Source organism: Notamacropus eugenii, chromosome 3 (genome assembly GCF_028372415.1).
Source record: "Notamacropus eugenii isolate mMacEug1 chromosome 3, mMacEug1.pri_v2, whole genome shotgun sequence".
Taxonomy (NCBI): domain Eukaryota; kingdom Metazoa; phylum Chordata; class Mammalia; order Diprotodontia; family Macropodidae; genus Notamacropus; species Notamacropus eugenii.
Window position 1 is genome coordinate 136,538,731 of NC_092874.1, and position 17,692 is coordinate 136,556,422.

The following is a 17,692-nucleotide window of genomic DNA, read 5'->3' on the forward strand; positions in this document are numbered from 1 at the left end:
ACAGAGACCCCAGAGCACCATGAGGCAACCTCTGGGGAAGCTCTCCACCCCATTCCAAGTGAACCATGTGGTAGCTTCCTTGTTTTCAAAATTTTAATTAATTAAATTTATCAAATTAATTGTAATAAACAAATAAATAAAATTAACCACTCTTGATATCCAGGTGTTAAGGCCAAGTGGAAAGAAACAAAAGACATCGAAACCTGATTGGAGGTGGGATGGGGTGGGGGGTAAGAGCTTTATCCTCACGGTGACTTCCATTCCCTTCACCTTTCAGGTATTTTTCCCCAGGCCACCACCCTTCCTTACCTTGAGCTCTTGGTGAGTGAATCAAGTCAAATTCGCACTGTCCTTTATCCTCATCTTTCTTGTGTCTTCATGTTTTCACTGCCCACACTTTGCCAAATCCTGACTCTAGATTATGACTGCTCACCTGTAGCCCTTACTCTTATTCACGAGCTGCTGAATGGAGAGAGAGGAAATCATGAAAATGAAGTTCTGGAGTACACTATGAATTTATTTTGTCCAGTCTCATTTGGCCTGTAGCAGGGCAAGCATTTCATGTTTGCCTTATCCATGCACAGTTGCCCTCTACAGTGAGAGCCTCAGGCCATCTCATCTCTCTTCAAACCTCCTATGGTACCCTGTCCTCTAACCATCTCTGCTAAGGCTCACTCTTTCTAATTTAATGAAAAAGTAAACTATCCATTTTCCTTCCTTCTCCTCATTTCACGTTACTCAGACATCTTCCCTTATTATCGCCTTTATTTTGGCCTTCGTAAAGAAATGATGCTTCTCTTTGTCAAGGCAAAGGCAGCTAGATGGTGCAGTGGAGTGAGGATTAGACCTAGATTCAGAAAAAAACCATGTGCAATAACAAATATAAGGCATTCTATCATGACCAAAAAACCTTTAAAGAAATTAATAATATTGATAATATTAAGGCTAATTACATCTCTACTGTCCTGAGTCCAAAATTCTCTAAAAATGGATATATTTGGTGTGTAATAGTTGATATATGCATACATGTGTATATGTACATGTACATCTACATGAATATATACATACAAAAAATTTTATTTTTCAACAACTGTTGATTGTACTAGTGGGTACCTACTCTTCCCCAGCCTGTCCCACCCCTGCCTTCTCTACTTAGACTACTACTTCTCCACTAGTAATCTGGACCGCACCCTGGTATCTTGGCTCCAATAGAAGAGCTTTGCTGCAAGGGATGGTGATCAGGGCATATATCTCTACCCCTTTGTGGCTCTCCTTTATGCATCTTCTTTTCCCATTAGGAGACAAGCTCCTTGAAGGCAGGGCAGGGGACAATCTTACTTGCTTGTATTTGCATTCACAGAACTTAGCACAGTGCTCTATCTCTCAGGAACTACTTTTTTGCATACAGTAAACTAATAAACGATCATAGTATAATCATAAAATTTTAGAGCTAAGAGACTTAAGGCATATTTAAAGAATATGACTGTTTTTTTCTTAATGAAATGGGAAGGTTTTGGGGGAAGGAGAAAATAATACAGAGTATTGTCCTGGAATCACTGTTAAACATTTTTATTGTGCAGAATGTAACCTTTTACAGTACATGCAGGATAAAAAAGTGTAAAATATGTCAGTAAGCATATAGTATTGTAAATGTCTTGGATCAGCAGTCCATTTTTATTAGGGACTACAGATCTATGTGAAACAGACATCTCTTAGGATAAACAGTTTATACATAGAATCAGCAAGGCTATTTCCAAAGTGATTTTCATCATATGAAGATAAAATATTTTATGTTTACATTCTTGACAAGATGTGTTCTTATACTGCAAAATATCTAAAATAGTACACTTTCAATTATGTACATAGTAAAAAAGTAAAACTCTATCCATGCCAGTGTCTGTTTTAAATGTTAAAAAAAGTTAATGGGTTGGTAATTTATGTGCCAGAAAAAAATGGAAGCTGCATTTGGTCAAGCAGGTTTCCAATGTATATATGGGGGGAAAAACTCAACCAGTATAAGCACAAATAACTCAAAAGGCAAAAGCATGCTATTAGCTCTAGGAACAAAGCTTTCCACGGTACCAGGCAGCTTTCCGTACAATTCAGATTAATGGTGAGATTCCTCAGTTTGAGTTCAGAAGGAGCTGAACTTATTCCAGCAAAATTACCTTGATGCCTTTTGCCCCCTTTTCCCTTCCCCACCCTCTGCCAAAGCTTTTTGTCAGCCTTTAAGAGGCTTGTCTCTAAACACAGTAATGTTTGAATATGGGCAAAAGCTCCTGGGGCGGGGGTGAGTTGGGGTATCACAGCATAACAACGTGTTGCACATGCTTTATTTTGAAGGGGTCACATTTTGCAACACTTGACAGTCTCACATAATAGATTCCATTAAGACATCACTTCCTGATGCCTATGGATCAGCTAAAAGAGCAGAGGACAATGTCGACTTGCTAAATCACCCTTGTGATGAATTAGTTTGGACTCAGCAAAGCGTGAATATTCCTGAAAATAAACTGTGAGCTAAACAGCATGCTGACCTTGCTTGGCTGGTAAGAGACTAAAAGCTGGCTTCAGCCACTGACAGCTCAGAGTGGACCTGGTCCCAGTCATCCACCTTGATTCTCTTCCTAGGACTGACCCTGACTTAGGAACAACTGGAGAGAAGTGGCAGCTGATGGCACAGACATTACCTTAGGCAAACACTGTAGCTCAGAGTCAGAAGCAGGCTAGATGAACAAGGTAATGTGATTTTCTCACTTTGATCTTCACTGAGGCTGCTGACCTTCTAATAAAAGCTGACAAATAGGCAGCATTCAAGAGGGAGATTATGAAGAAAAAAAAAAACAGGAAGGCACTTTATATGTCTCTTTCATGAGGATAATAAACATTAAGGCACAGAAAATACATAGGTCAAAATTTCAAAATCAGTATGGTATTAGTTGGGAAGCACAAACGTAGGTAGAAATGAACAATTCTTGTCAACTCCATCCCTGTCTGTTGGTAGACAAAATCAGAACATTTAAGTGAACAGCTGCAGTCCGCTGACAGTGGACAATGGAAAAAAAGAACATTTATTAAAGACCTGCCAACATACCCTGTATATTCTGCAATAGTAGCTTAAAACTCTGCCCACAATACAATGATCAACATTCTACAGTGGGAAAGCACTTTATTTTTTATTTTGTAGTTCTTCATTATATTAACATCAATTTCTCTTACAAGAATGAACACTCCTATCTGTTGGTCTCTTAGTGGAATGATAATGCATGCACATGGAATGGGAAAGGTTTAGGAGTTAGGGTTGGTTTAAGAAATGCAGATTGCCAAGAAGTACAGAGGAGTTTCCAAGTGGGATAAATGGTAATAATGAAAACTGAGCAAGTGATTTCTTTGTTCTGGGTCGAGATACTAATAACTTGCTGTTGTACAAGCAACTGGAAACTTGAAATTGGCACCAAGGAAATAAAAACAAGAAAGAATCAAGTGGACTTTTCTCCCTGAAATGTCATTTATATTTCCTTTTGCGTGGTGATCCGGATCTTGTTGAATATTTTGCCCACAGCCTCGAAGAGTGGGTCACAGAAGGTGTGGATACAAATTGAATAGATCCGGCCGATACACTGGATCTCAATCAGGTAGCTCTTGATGCATGGCACAACTGCCCAGATGTGCAAGAAGGAAAGGATGGCAAAGTAAATGCCCCAGATGAGTGCCATTGGTATGCCGAAGAGGACAGTGAGCAGGCGATAAAACCAGTATTTTGTCACTGTGAAGGTGGTAAAGCTTGCCTTCCAGATCCCATCAAAGCTGTGTGTCCCTTCTGGTTCTGCTATCACATCTTCAAAATCAATCTAAAAGGAAGGAAGAAGATAAATTAGGCGAAAAGTGAAAAGGAAAGGACCTCTAGCCTTTACAGCATGTTATTCAGTGCTTATAATGCATATGGAACCACTGTTTTGGGTACTTTGAGTGATAAGAGTGAAAGTATCATCCTTGCCCCCAATGGCAAGGATCTAGTTAGGGTAGATGACCCGCCCTCCCCCACCCCTCTGACCTCTTACATAGCAATTCGGTAATACAAAACATGATTTAAAGCAGTACTTTGCTAATTGCCAAATGAGTAGTAATTCACTCTGGGCCATAAGGAGAGATCACAGAGGATGGGCATGGCTGGGACAACTGTGGAGCTCAATTGATTAAGAAGAATTTGCACAGGCAGAGACAAAAGGGAAGATTACATCTAGTGTAACATGAACAGATGCACAGAGGCACATCCAGGACACTTGGATTTGGGGGTAAGGTGAGGAGTGGTAATGAATAGTAATATGGCTAGACAAGAAAGAGAGTCATACAGTTTAGGCTAGAATGGCAAGTTGAAGCCAGACTATGGACTGGTGTGAATGACATGCACACACACACACACACACACACACACACACACACACACACTAAGACAGTTTGAAGTAGCAGGAATTGTAAGTAGGACGATAACCATGGGAATGGACAAAAGGGATTGAGATTACAACAAGACTGTTGATAGGGCAATAAAAAAGAGTGAAGAATCATAAGCAACTCAAGTTTCAAGCCACAGTGATGGAAAGACATGAAAAAGTCCAGTTTTAAATTTTTATTGGTGAGGTTACCATATGAAGAGCACGTACCACTGAAGAGAGACATAGGACATTTAATATGGTTAAGAAGGAGGTTAAGAAATAGACACATTTAACTAGATGACAGACAATGATAAATCAGAGTTTCTTCTCTGAAGGATTTTACAATCAGATAATGAGATTCATAAACAGGTCAACAAATAGGTATAGAACAGTAAGTCAACATCTGAGGAATCCTCTTGAAAGATACATTAAACCTTCAGTAGCCTCGTGGACAGGGCTTGGTACATGGTAAATGCTTAATAAACTCTATTAACTTGTCATCTAGATGCTTAAAGTTTTTTTCATCAATTTGAGTTGTATTTTTTTTAAAACCCACATATTTTGACTTAGTCTAATTCCTGAGAAAAAAATAGGTCAGGGGAAGCCTAAGTAGTTGGCTAAAAGGAAATTATATTTAGGAGGTCCAAATCTCTGCCAGGACATGGAAGCAGGCTTTTGTATCTTATTGTAGGAGTCATAACTAGGGATAAATTTCAATGGGCCCAGGATTTTAATGGGAAAATTATATCTTTATTTCAATATGCTTGGTTTCCTTTGTAATCCTATTCATTTTATTTTATTCATTTAAAAGCATTTAAGGTCAACTAAAATGATCTTTTTCTACTTTATTCCTCCATTCTTCAAATACCCTTTATATCTACCTCCATCTCTTTTCCTTTCTTTAATGTCTCAGAGGAAAATATGGACTTCTTCCTTTCAGGGGCTAATTCTGTCATCTCTTTCTATGGTTTCATCTTTCCCCAACTTTATAAAGGCCTTTTCCTCAACAATCATCTCCCCTTTCTTCCGAATTTCCATGTCTCCCTCTCCTTCTTCAAAGAGGTCTATGGTCTCCATTAGACTGCCAAAGAGGGCCATGACACAAAAATAAGACATGGCCTCATAAGTTGCTGCCTCTTCTGTCCCTGATTCACCTCAGTTCAAGGATGGTGAAGCTGAAAGCCTACAATGACCCTTTTTTAATGAAAAAAGGTTTGTCAGCGAAAAATTAGGATACAGTTCTTGCTTAGGACCTCAAAGAGGATAGCGGATTTGGGGAAAAGAACCAAGAAATCATTACCAAGCCATTTTTGAAAAGAAGTATTCTTTTAAATTTGAAAAAAAGATGTCACTTCTCAAGTTTCTAAGTTCTATTTCCATGAATACTGTTATTTACTCTTTTCCTAGATGCTGAAAATCCAGTTTATAAAAGATAAATGTTTGAATGGAATTGACTGAAATGGATTAATTGTAGTTGGATTTTAAAGGAGGTATTTATGTAGACCTAGACTTAGTTGTATTTATTAACACATGGCTATTTTATAATTTCCTTAGTGGATGGAGCACTGGATTTGGCATCAGACTTTCAAATTCATAAAGACTTGCTACTTTCAGTCTGTGCTATAATGGATAAGTAACTCACCCTTAGTTTCCTCATCTGTAAAATAAGAGATGGTAGGATTGTGGGACCTCTAAGACTATTTAAAATCTACATTCCCTGAACCTGTGAATGGGCTAAATTAAATTTGATAAACATTTGTTAAGCAATTATGTGTAGGATACTATGCAAGACAGTGGGAATATAAAGACCAAATACAATGGTAATCCCTTTCCTCAAGAAGTTTACAATCTAGTGAAGGAGGCTAAGAAATAGACACATTTAACAATAATATAAGGCAGAATGTGATAACTGCAAGAATAAGACCTCCTTGAGGAGGAAGGGATTACTTCTCCTTGTGGAGATGAGGGAAGCTTTCATAGGAAAGAAAGCACTTAAATTGGGCTCTCAAGGAAGTACTTTGATAGTCACTGGTGTGGAATGGAATCTATTCAAGGGAAAATCAGCAAGGTAAACCAATCAATTTATTAAGCACCTACTATGTGCTGGCACTATGCTCAGCACTGGCATACAAAAAAAAGGCAAAAGACAATCTCAACCCTCATAGAGTTTATAATCTAATGGAGAAGAGTGTGGGCAGGAAAAGATGGTGGTGAGGAGGGGGGGGCCTTGGAGAAGTTGTAAACCAGGGAGTGATTTGGTTTGGCTGTAACATATAGTACATGAAAAATAAATCAGGAGAGAGCTAGAATAGAAAGGATAGATAGAGAAGGGCCTTGAATGCCAGAAAAAAAGTTACACATTATATGCAAGCAGTGGGAAGCCATGGAAGATTTTGTTCATTTTTTAACAAAAAAGCAACGTATAAAGGCAATGGATTAGGGCATCTGGGTAGTAGAGGAAATCTTCCAGCAAAGTCTTTAAGGAGAAATGGTGCTTCAGGCAAGGATTAGAGTAGATGACTTCTGAGATCCCTTCCAACGCAAAGATGTTGCTATTTTAGACACTGGGAAAGATGAATAAAGCATGGTCCCCACACTCAGAAAAAAAAACAAACAAATGAATATATTTTTAAGAAACTTTTAGAATAATGGAAAGAATGATGGGTTTCGAGTCAGAATATAAGGGTAGAGATCCTAGCTCTGTTACTTATTACTCATGTGATAAGACTTCATGAAGGCCCTGTCCCCATACTTCACATTTTGGGAGTCAGTTTTCTCCTTATAAAGTGGGTGAGTTGAATAAGTTGATCTCTGAAGTCCCCTTCAGCTGTATTATCCTATGAACTGTTTTCTGAGTTATGATAGCCAAAGAATTCATCACCTTGTAGCCAAACTTTAGGTGACATGCCTCTTTGTACTTAACTAAGCTGATTCTTGGATGAGAAACACTGAGACCATATTCCAAACCCTTCCAAGTTTGACCTAATCTGTTACAGCTGTCATGAGATTAGGGTAGGACTTTTCTGGAGCTATAAATCCGAGTAAGTCATTTCAAGTCTTTCATATCCTTCAGTATTCAGAAAGTAAATATAAATGTCTTTCATGATCAGTCAACAAATATTTATTAAGCTCTTACTAGGTGCCAGGGATACAAGAAAAAGGCAAAAATACTTTCTTTAATGTAAAGGCACCAAAATGCGCATGGAGGAGACAATATGTTAATAACTGTGTATGCTATGTCATGGATCAAGTGTCTAAAGAAGTAGATGTCAACAGGGATATGGGAAGTGAAAATAAAGCAATGTATTTAGTCTCTCTCTCTCTATACACACATATATATGTACATATATACATATATACTTATGTACATATACATATGTGTATGTGTGTGTATATGTGTGTATATATGCATTATATATATATGTACTAGAATTTATGCAACCAAATTAGTGCTATACTTCCATCATAGGAGGCTATATACTTCTTCCAATAATAGTTCCATTAATTTAAGGACTTGCTGAACTCCCCTTTTGAAAATGCCTGATGTGCTAGTCAGAACAAGTCAGATCTCACATTTGCCCGAAGAGTATGACCCAGTTTGGTCACCCACTGGTGCACTGGATCTAAATGACGATTGAGTTTTACATGAAAACCTACTTCACCCATAAATGATAAATAGTTTTCACCCTTGAGTATATTACTAATAATGTGCTGACTCTGAAAGAAACAGTTCTCCCCCTCCCTCCCAAAAAAGATCCAACAATGTCTTGAGTGATGGAAGCATCTTTCGGAATAAGTGTTTAGACTCCCAAGGGGACTATGAAGTAGAACATTCATGCAGATGTTTAAATTCTCCTTTAAGGTCAACCAAAATGATCTCTCTCAACTCTGCTCCTCTGAACTTCAAATACTCCCTATGTTTTCCTTCACTGTTTTTCCTTTTTTTAATGTCTCAGAGGAAATTATAGTCTTTCTCCTTGCAGAAGCTAATTCTATCACCTGTCTTTGATTTCATCTTTTTCCATCTCTTTATAGGCCTTTTCTCCCCCTAACGATCATTCCCCCCTTTCTCCTGAATTTCTATCTCTCCTCTTCCTAAAAGTATGTTGAGATCTCTCATCCTAAGGGGAAAAAATAAATCTAAAAAAACCCCCAAAACCTTTGCCTTATGAAGCTTATGCAGCTTCATGCAAATATCCTAGAGACTTCCAAGATAGTTCTGCATGAGGTTATTTTAAAAAATGGTCTTTCCATCTTATGAACATGCTACCTATATAATGCTAGAATTATGAAAGCCTAAGACAGGTACATGCTGTAAGATATTCAGGAAATCTGTGCCTGATCTTGCACACTTCCATTAGCAGCAGTTGTCATCAAGGACAACTCTCCAATTTAGCAGTATTCCTGGCACAGGATTCATGTTTAAACACTATGGTTAAAGAACAAGGCAGCCAGTACCGAATCTCTTATTATCTCCACATCAGGATCTAGGGGTTAGCCTTAAGCAAAATTGTAAAGGCTTGTTCCCTTCCCTCCCTTTAAGCAACCCAATATTGCATCAGGGCTATATTTTTATATCATCCCTTGCCCTCCAAAGTTCCATCTCCTATGGTATCTTATTCAGGCATGCTCTTGTTATCTAGCACCAGACTTATTTTATCCCCTTCACTTTCATACAAACAACTTGTCCTATATCCCTTGGAACTCCCAAGCTGTAGATGGCCAGCTAACTTAATTAACTGAACTCTGATGGTGTGTTAGATATGCGAAAATTACAAACACACTCAAGCACATGTTTATGGTCATAGCTAAAAGCCAAATTGGGCCCATACATGTAATTTCCTCAGTAGAAGGAACTCCCGGAATGTAAACTTTCATCCACTGACACAGACAGGCAAATTATTTGTATCTTAGAGTCTGAGACAGCTGAATGGTTTATCTATGGTCATGCAGCTATTCTGTCTTAGAGATGAGAGCTGAATACAGCTGTTCCTTCCTCAATACCTTACCCTCTGTTCACCACCCCAAAATGTCCTTTGCCTCTTTAAGATGTCATATTTATTCAACAGGGAACTTCCCAGTAAAATACCGTAACTCAAAGGAGGCACCAAAATGGTGGCAATTTTGACTGGTGAGGACATTTGGGGCAGGCGGAGATTTCCGAGCACCCTTTTGGGTATAGATGGCCTTGCTGGAAACAGTTTCTCTGCTCATGTGTAGCAGAAACAGGGCATCTCTTTATCATTGCTAAGGGACTGCCCATTGCACATGCCACTTAGTAAGTTGGCCTAGAAACAGCTATGTAGGAGGTTACACTGCCCTTTAGTGGAATGCCTTCATTTGCAGTACTATAATGGATAGAACACACTGCTCCGCTGGCAAGTATCAGTCTACAATTCTACAAGATCAAAGGAATGAATGTGCTCTGATGATATTTCTTTGTCTTCAGAGATGCTTTATAAGGAATCAACAGTTTATACTTCTGGTCTTTATAATAAATACCTTTGTGCAGCATACTGGCTCAGGATACTACAATTCAGACGCACATGTTACCGAAATCTAGCAGTGGACGTCAAGGAAAGTAATCTATCTTGGTATGTTTTGATAATATTTGGCCAATGTGGCCAATCTCAGAAGATTGCATCCTGTTAAATACATCTGAAGGCAATATTTTTAAAAATGGTTTATACATGAACAAGAATGAAAAAAACAGTATCAGACCATTTTTCGTTGTCTCAGAATCTGGATATTTCATTTCTGAATAAGGAATGTTCAGGAAGGAAGCTTTAAGTACAGCTGGGATTTCACTGGCAACTTAGACCTACACATTGCATCTCTATGGGAAAAGATTCCTTTCCAAACGCAGTTGGCAAAATGTGACTATGGAAGAGGTATAGAACATATACCAACAACCTCTAATTCTACCTATGTAGACAGAGAACATCTCTGCCAGTTGCTACAGTAGGTGTGCCTCTTGTCATCTGGGAATTTCATGTGGATCATCTCTGTTAAATTTTTAATCTCAAGGAGCCTCTCCCTCCTACACAGAATGCTTCTGGGTCACCTCCTGCCACCCCCATCCCAGTACTGTTTAGTTAATGTATTCAGGGAATACAAATTAGTGTGAATATTCTATTCAATATAATCTATTAGGGAGCTAAACCTGCTGCGAAATAAATAATTTGCTGTGTGGAGAACCTAAATTGAAATTATTTTATAATCCATTATTTTGGACTGTGCTATTACTGTTCTAAAAATTGAGCCAATTTTTCTATCCATGGAAAAAGAAAATGAGTATGCAAATGACTAGTATAATTATTACTATTCACTGATTATATACTGGCATTTGTGATTCTACAATAGCTCATTTTCTACACTCATGTCCTTTACTTCCCCTGTGGTACCAGTGCTAGTATGGATCATATTATTGTCTATGACAAACACTCTAAAGGCAGTGTTTCATAGTTGGTAGAATACTGGGCTTGGAGTCAAGAGGCTCTGGGTTCAGATCTTAACTCCAATACTTTATAACCCTGAGTAATTCATTTAGCTTGTGTGTGAATGAACTACACAGTCAAGTCTTAAACAGCAGGAAACAAAAAAGGAAATGAGTATGTTTCCAAGGTGGGTTTTTGTGCCTATTGGGGTATAGAAATTAGGTGATGTTAGGAGCATAATTACTGCAGCATGAAGGTTGAAACTCATTTTCTCTGGCATTCCTTCCATGCCTAGATCCCAGTGGTGCAGTGGATAGAGCACCAGTGCAAGAGTCAGGAGGACCTGAGTTCAAATCTCACCTCATACACTTCACACTCACTAGCTGTGTGACCTTGGGCAAGTCACTTAACCCCAACTGCCTCATCCTGGGTCATCTCTAGTCATCCTGATGAATATCTGGTCACTGGATTCAGGTGGCTCTGGAGGAGAAGTGAGGCTGGTGACCTGCACAGCCCTCCCTCACTCAAAACAAAGTCAAGTGCAAGTCACGTTGTTATTTCTCTGATGGCATGGTCTTCTTTGGCAACAAAGGATGAAAACACACAGAATAGCTTATCTAGTAAGTAACAAATAGGTTGTAATCTGTGTTGATGGAAGAAATTCTGTGGGAGCTCTCACCCTAAGAAATCACAGATAGTTTGAAAAACAGCAATAGATAGTGCTGATTTATTTTTAAGTATTCTAATCACAGAATAAGCTGAATCTGGCACAAGACCTCTAAACTGCAATGTAAAAAAAACTTAAAAAGTTTACATATACACTTACCTTATTAGAGTATTTCAAGGCCAATCATAAGAAGAACACTTGAACCAATTATAATCTTCCTCCTATATTTGCCAGGCATCTTTTCAACATATGGAATTCTCTTTGAAGTCACTGACTACGATACATGTTTATCATTATGTGTGAGAAACAGAGAAAGAGATGGGGACAAAGCATAAATAAATAAAAGAGAGAAGGGAAAAGAGAGGGGAGAGGAGCTTTTGTTGTTTAGTGACCCTGTACAGGGTTTCTTGGCAAAGATACTTAAGTGGTTGGCCATTTCTTTCAGTGAGTTAAGGCAAACAGAGGCTATGTGACTTCCCTAGGGCCACACAGCTAGTGAAGTCTGAGGCCAGATTTGAACTCAGGTCTTTCTGAGTGCAGGGCTCAGTGCTTTATCTACTGAGCCATCTAGATACCTCTAATACAATAACTTAGACTGATCCAACTCTAGAACTGCATATGGAAGAAGGGTGGGGGTTGTTTCCCAAACCTCAGCTCATTAGCTACTGTTGATAAAGCACTTAGCAGTGCCTGGCACATAGTAGGCACTTGATAAATATTTAATGATTCATTTATATTCCCACTAAGACATTATTATTGGAGCCAGCTCACAGCAAAATTAATGTGACATATGCCTTTAGCACATTCTTTCCATGATGTCCCTCTTTGCTGACCTTATTCCCCAGAAACTTTAGTAGTTAACTTTGGCTAGATCTCTATGTAACATGTACTAGATCTCTATCTTCTTATTCCTCATGATCAAGCTTCATTCACCTTTCCTATGCAGTGTCCCCTAAAAAACTGCACTGAGAGCTAGATATTAATTAGGTAATCTGATAAACTAATGGAAGCTAATCTGTTACACTAAAGTAATTTGGGCACTAAGGAATTAGAAGAGCATTCGCCTCTCCCCCTTCATCCTCAACTCCCAATTTATACTTTACAGGGTTGCTACAAGGAAAATGAGAGGGCAGGATGGTCTGATGGATAGTGTGCTTGGTTTAGAGTCAAGGAGTCCCATTTTCAAATCCTGTTCCTGACTCTTAAAACCATCAGCAGGTCATTGATCCTTTCTACGACTCAGTGTTCTCATCTCCAAATGAATGGGTTCGCCTGATCACCTCTAAGGTCCCTTACAGCTTTAAATCTATGATCCTATGAAAAAAAATCTTTACAAACCTCCAAGAGCTATATGAATGAGAATAAGTATTATTGTTTTCAATGTGTTATTATCAATTATTAATATTCTATCAAAATTATGAAATATTAAAATTAATATTTCATTAAAGATAATAATCAAATTATTAATTAATGTGTTATTATTGCTTTCAATATATTGTTTTCCTATACAAATGAGAATAAGTATTATTATTATTATTATTGCTTTCAATGTGTCACTTTCCTATATAAATGAGAATGATTATTATTTCTGTTGAGGTGTTAATGAGAATGATTATTACTGTTATTAGTATTGTTATCAATGTGTTGCTGTCCTAAACAATTACAATCCCTCCTTCTCTATACTTACACACATGTAGACATGTGTCTATATGTAGACATAAACATGCACATATAATACACATGTATATATATATATATACACACACACACACACAAATACATATATAATCTCACATTTTAAAAGGAGTTTTCTGTACCTACGTATTAACTCACAGGAATGACTGATAAGAATTTCTGGCCCTTTGACAGAGGGACTTTTGGGTACCCTTCAAACTACACTATGTGTATGACTACCTACTCTGTTTACTAATGAGGCTGAGTGTGGACTCTGACAAATAGAGTTAGCTCGTTGCTGGCAAGTAGAGCAGCATTGGACCTCATCACCATTGTGCATACAATGGCCAAATACACAAAAGCTACTGAAGCCCCAGTGGCCGTATGTCATTATTGGACAGTGCATCCTAACAGTGACCCCAGCTGAAAGTGACTCTTGCTGAACTGCTAGGTTTTAAAGACAATCACCCTAGCTCTCACGCTTTGATTCTCCTTGCTACAAAATGAGTGGAAAAATGAATTACTATGGGATACTCATACCTTTAAGATTTAAATCGTATTTATTTTCATATGATAGCCACGATCCTCATTCTCAGGTTTCAGGCTTTTTTAAATTCCTCAGAACTATTCTCCATGATATGGCTCTTCTAATTTCCTGACCATTTTTATTTCTCAGGGCCCAGGGCAGATAGCAGCACTGTTTTGTATTTTTTTTAAAGGTGGTCAAGGGGCATAAAAGCCAGAACTAGTTAGTTTTAAGCCACAAGATAGCACGTCTCTTTATAAACTTAAAGAGAATAGTTTATCTTGTGTCCTTGTAATGATCATAAAAAACATTTATTGGGTAGCTCATTGGGCTTTGCTCTGTACAAAGCTACTTATCTCCCTCCCTTCTCCTAGGCATCTGGTGTCAATTGGGTGACACTTAATGTTGGTGAGTGTCATCAGACTGATAAGAAACAAAGAGTGGTCAACAGTGTAAAAATAGGCTATGTAGTGGTCAGATTTTCTATAATGGGCTGCTGGAGAGCAAATAGTGGGAAGACTGAGAGATAGAAACTGGGTTGGATAGGGCACAACTTAGTCTAATTATTCAGATCCACAAATATGTGTGTGAGCGTGTGTACACATTCATTAGTGTGCACGCAAATATGTAATAACCATCTTATGCATAGGCACAGAATGACTTCAGACCTTCAAAAAACTGAAAACTACTCAGGGATGAATTTCATTGGCATCACTTTTATCTGTCTAAACCTTGTTTTCTACAAAGTATTGGCAATCACGTAAGGTCTGGCCCAAGCCAGAGACCCCTCTCCCTATAGTCTGTGTTTATACTAGAGAATTTGTTATGCTGCAACCTGCTGGGTGTGTCATGAAACAGATATGAGTGATTATAATGCTAATACAAATAAAAGCTCTTTCCTTTCTAACAAGGACACGAGGAAAGGAAACGTCTTCCCTGCTTCAGGGTAGAGGTTGGTCTGCACACTCGTTTGTTTGGCCTAAAGCTTTTAAACACTCCCGACTTCTGTTAGCTGTCTACAATGCACTTCCTGACTGCCAAGGGTCTTTGCTTCCTACCATTCAGTTCAGTAAAGACAGAGTTATTAAGAGTTTTAATCTTCCTTCATCGCAAGAATATGTTCCCCTCCTTTGCTTTGGGTCTGTTTATTAAACAAATAGTGAATGAATGAAATAAATCTCTGCAGGTCTGAACACAGCGTGGCATGTGACGGAAATGATGCTTGGCACTTATATTCTTGTGAGGTCTGTGGAGAGATAGCTGCTACTTTTGAAACATAACTGAGGCAGATAGAGCGTGATGCTGCTTGATACTTTTAAAAAATTACCAGAGGCTTAAGTAGGGTTTTTTTTTCTAACTGTGGAAAGCACTGCAATGTGTGTCCTGCACAAAAGGCAACCTCTGTTGTGTGTGTCTGTGTGTTTGTGTGTGTCTGTGTGTGTGTGCACAACACCTCCCTCTGCAGGCACACACAGACCAGAGGACCATGCTCAATGTGTGTGTGTGTCTGTGTGTGTATGTGCGTGCCAGAGGACCATGCTCAAAACCACTGTTGGGAAAGAGCACAGTTACACAAAGCAGATACAAGCACATTGACAAATGTGTAAGTATCCTAGGAATTGCTACTTTCCTCCAGCTAAGTCTCACCTGACTCACCCTACTTGCAGCTGTGATAATTACTCAAAAGACACAATCTCTACGCTCTAGTTAGTTAGATGAGCAAAGAAAAGCACATCCAACTCAAATAGAACAGACGTAGATATTTTTCAAATGATAAAATCATTAATTTTATATTTATAAAAATTATAAAGCTAGATACATTTGCAAGCTGCAATAAAGTTTTACTAATTATATGATCCGGCCAGCACCTTTCTTTTGCATTCAAATAGTATTAAGAGAAGTTGAAAAGGGAGAAATGAGGGAATAGTGAAGGAGTGTTAGAGGGTTAGTGACGGGAGGGTCACTGCAGAGACTGGGCAAGGGATATAGAAGAAAGGCAGCCAATCAATACCCACTGTGCTTTAGAATCATTATTAGAAAAGGACAAATGTTTCCTTAAACTTCTTTGCTTATGTGAGAAAAGAGGGAAGTAATTTGAGTGACTTAATACAGCTGCTGGAATTTGGATCTGTCTTCCTCTACATCCAATTGCTCCATTAAGTCTATCATACTAAACAACTTCTTACTGGAGAATCCTCTCATTTTGGTATCATTTGAATTGTGATTTTCCATATTCTGCCATTTTGAATCAATGAAATCATTTTTACCAAAACTCAACTTTTGGTCTACATACGTCAGATGAGGGATATATCTGACTATCATGACATTCTTTCCAAATACAGGTTCAAAATATGCCAGTGTCATACTTCTGTGTTTCTAATTTATATTCCATTACGCCAAGTATATCCACTTTGGGGCAGAGATGGTTGGGAGAACTCATAGGAATTCATAGGATCACAGATATAACATTTCATGCAATTCATTTCATGAATTTCATATTCATTTCTTTCCATGTACTTGACTAGTCAAGGGAAGCAATCAATTGATTCTTTTTTACTTTGCTTCAAAATCTAACCAATATTATCACTAAAATGAAGCTCCTGAGAACAGTAAGATGGTGGAGGAATGAAATGCTATTTCATTTACTTCCAGAATCCTGTGTGGGGATTTAGTGGTAAGACATAAAAAAACACAGAGGGTCCTGAATGCCAGACTTTGTAAAGACCAGAAAGAAACGGACTCTTGAGGATAGGAAGAGGGGAAAATCTGACTCAAAGTAACCCTGAAGAAAAAGTAGGGGGTTCATCAGCACTGCTTACTAGCTGCAACTCTGAGTCATCTGGTCCTATTGCTTACAGATGGGCTGTAAAACAGAAACGCCACACTGGTCGGTTGTCTTTGACGACTGTCAGTATTCGGAGGATTTGGAGCATGTGGTCTTTTGCTAGACTTTTAAAGAAGATCATTGTTTTTAAGTGAAGCCCTAAGAGATTGCCTACTTCATCCTTGAAGGTCTTTCACTTTGGTTATAAAGAAATGAAATAGAAATGTTGGAACAGAAACTGCTCCAACTTAAAGAGCAAACAGTCAGTTTGGAGGCAAGAGCAGTAAAAAGGAAAACCACATAACTTTGAACTCAGATTTGGGCAAAAGATCAAGAGGGGAAATGAACTTCAATGATTTACTCTTGTACAGTACCAAGTGTTTATTCACAGTATATTTGCAGTTTTAAAGTCAGCATATGATCTATTAATGGCTAGATTTCTTGACTGATTTCATGAAATCTTATAGTTTTGAGCATGAAAAGTCTGTCTCTAAGGGCATTGTTATTTATTGGCGAGATTCTAAGCCTGCATAATGATTGGGATAATATCAACAACAATAAAAATGCTAAAGGCAATTCTCTATGCCCCTGCCTCTGATAATTATGCAGTTACCATAGTCTTGAATATTTCCTAGAGTCCAATATAAATAGAAGAATGGAATTTTAAAACTGGAAGGAACTGTAGTGGGCATTTATTCTAAACTCCTAATTTTATAGATAAGGAAATTGAGGCCCAGAGAGGTTAAATGATTGGCCCAAGGCCACGGAGCTATTAAATGGCAGATCCAGGACTAAAACCCAAGAGATCTCCCCATCCAATAATCTTTCCACTGTGATACATTACCTCTCAGTACACGATTTGCCTCACTGCCAACTCAAATTAAGTGTGACTAAAACAAAGCAGCTCATCCTTCCCCTCTGATTCCTTCCCTACATCCAACTATTCTGAAGAAAAGGAGGCATATCACAGACCTCCCAAGCAAGAAACCTGGAAATAATTTTCAGTTTTTTCCAGTCCTTTATTCCAAATACATATTGTGTTACCAAATCAACTAATACATCAAATAATCAACAAACACTTGTGGAAGGTGTCCTATGTGCCAAATATTGTTATAGCATCCTTGGCTTTTT

The 17,692-nt window shown here is 38.2% G+C and overlaps 1 protein-coding gene across 2 annotated transcripts in view; it reads right to left on the bottom strand.

Moving 5' to 3' along the window:
* Positions 1–1,553: 1,553 nt before the first annotated feature.
* Positions 1,554–17,692, bottom strand: part of CAV1 (caveolin 1) — a 47,486-nt gene continuing 31,347 nt past the window's right edge. For both annotated transcript variants that reach the window (XM_072652968.1, XM_072652969.1), the window contains exon 3: positions 1,554–3,851. In XM_072652968.1, the coding sequence (XP_072509069.1) occupies positions 3,510–3,851 (342 nt within the window). In that variant the 3' untranslated portion in view covers positions 1,554–3,509. The remainder of the gene's footprint in view (positions 3,852–17,692) is intronic.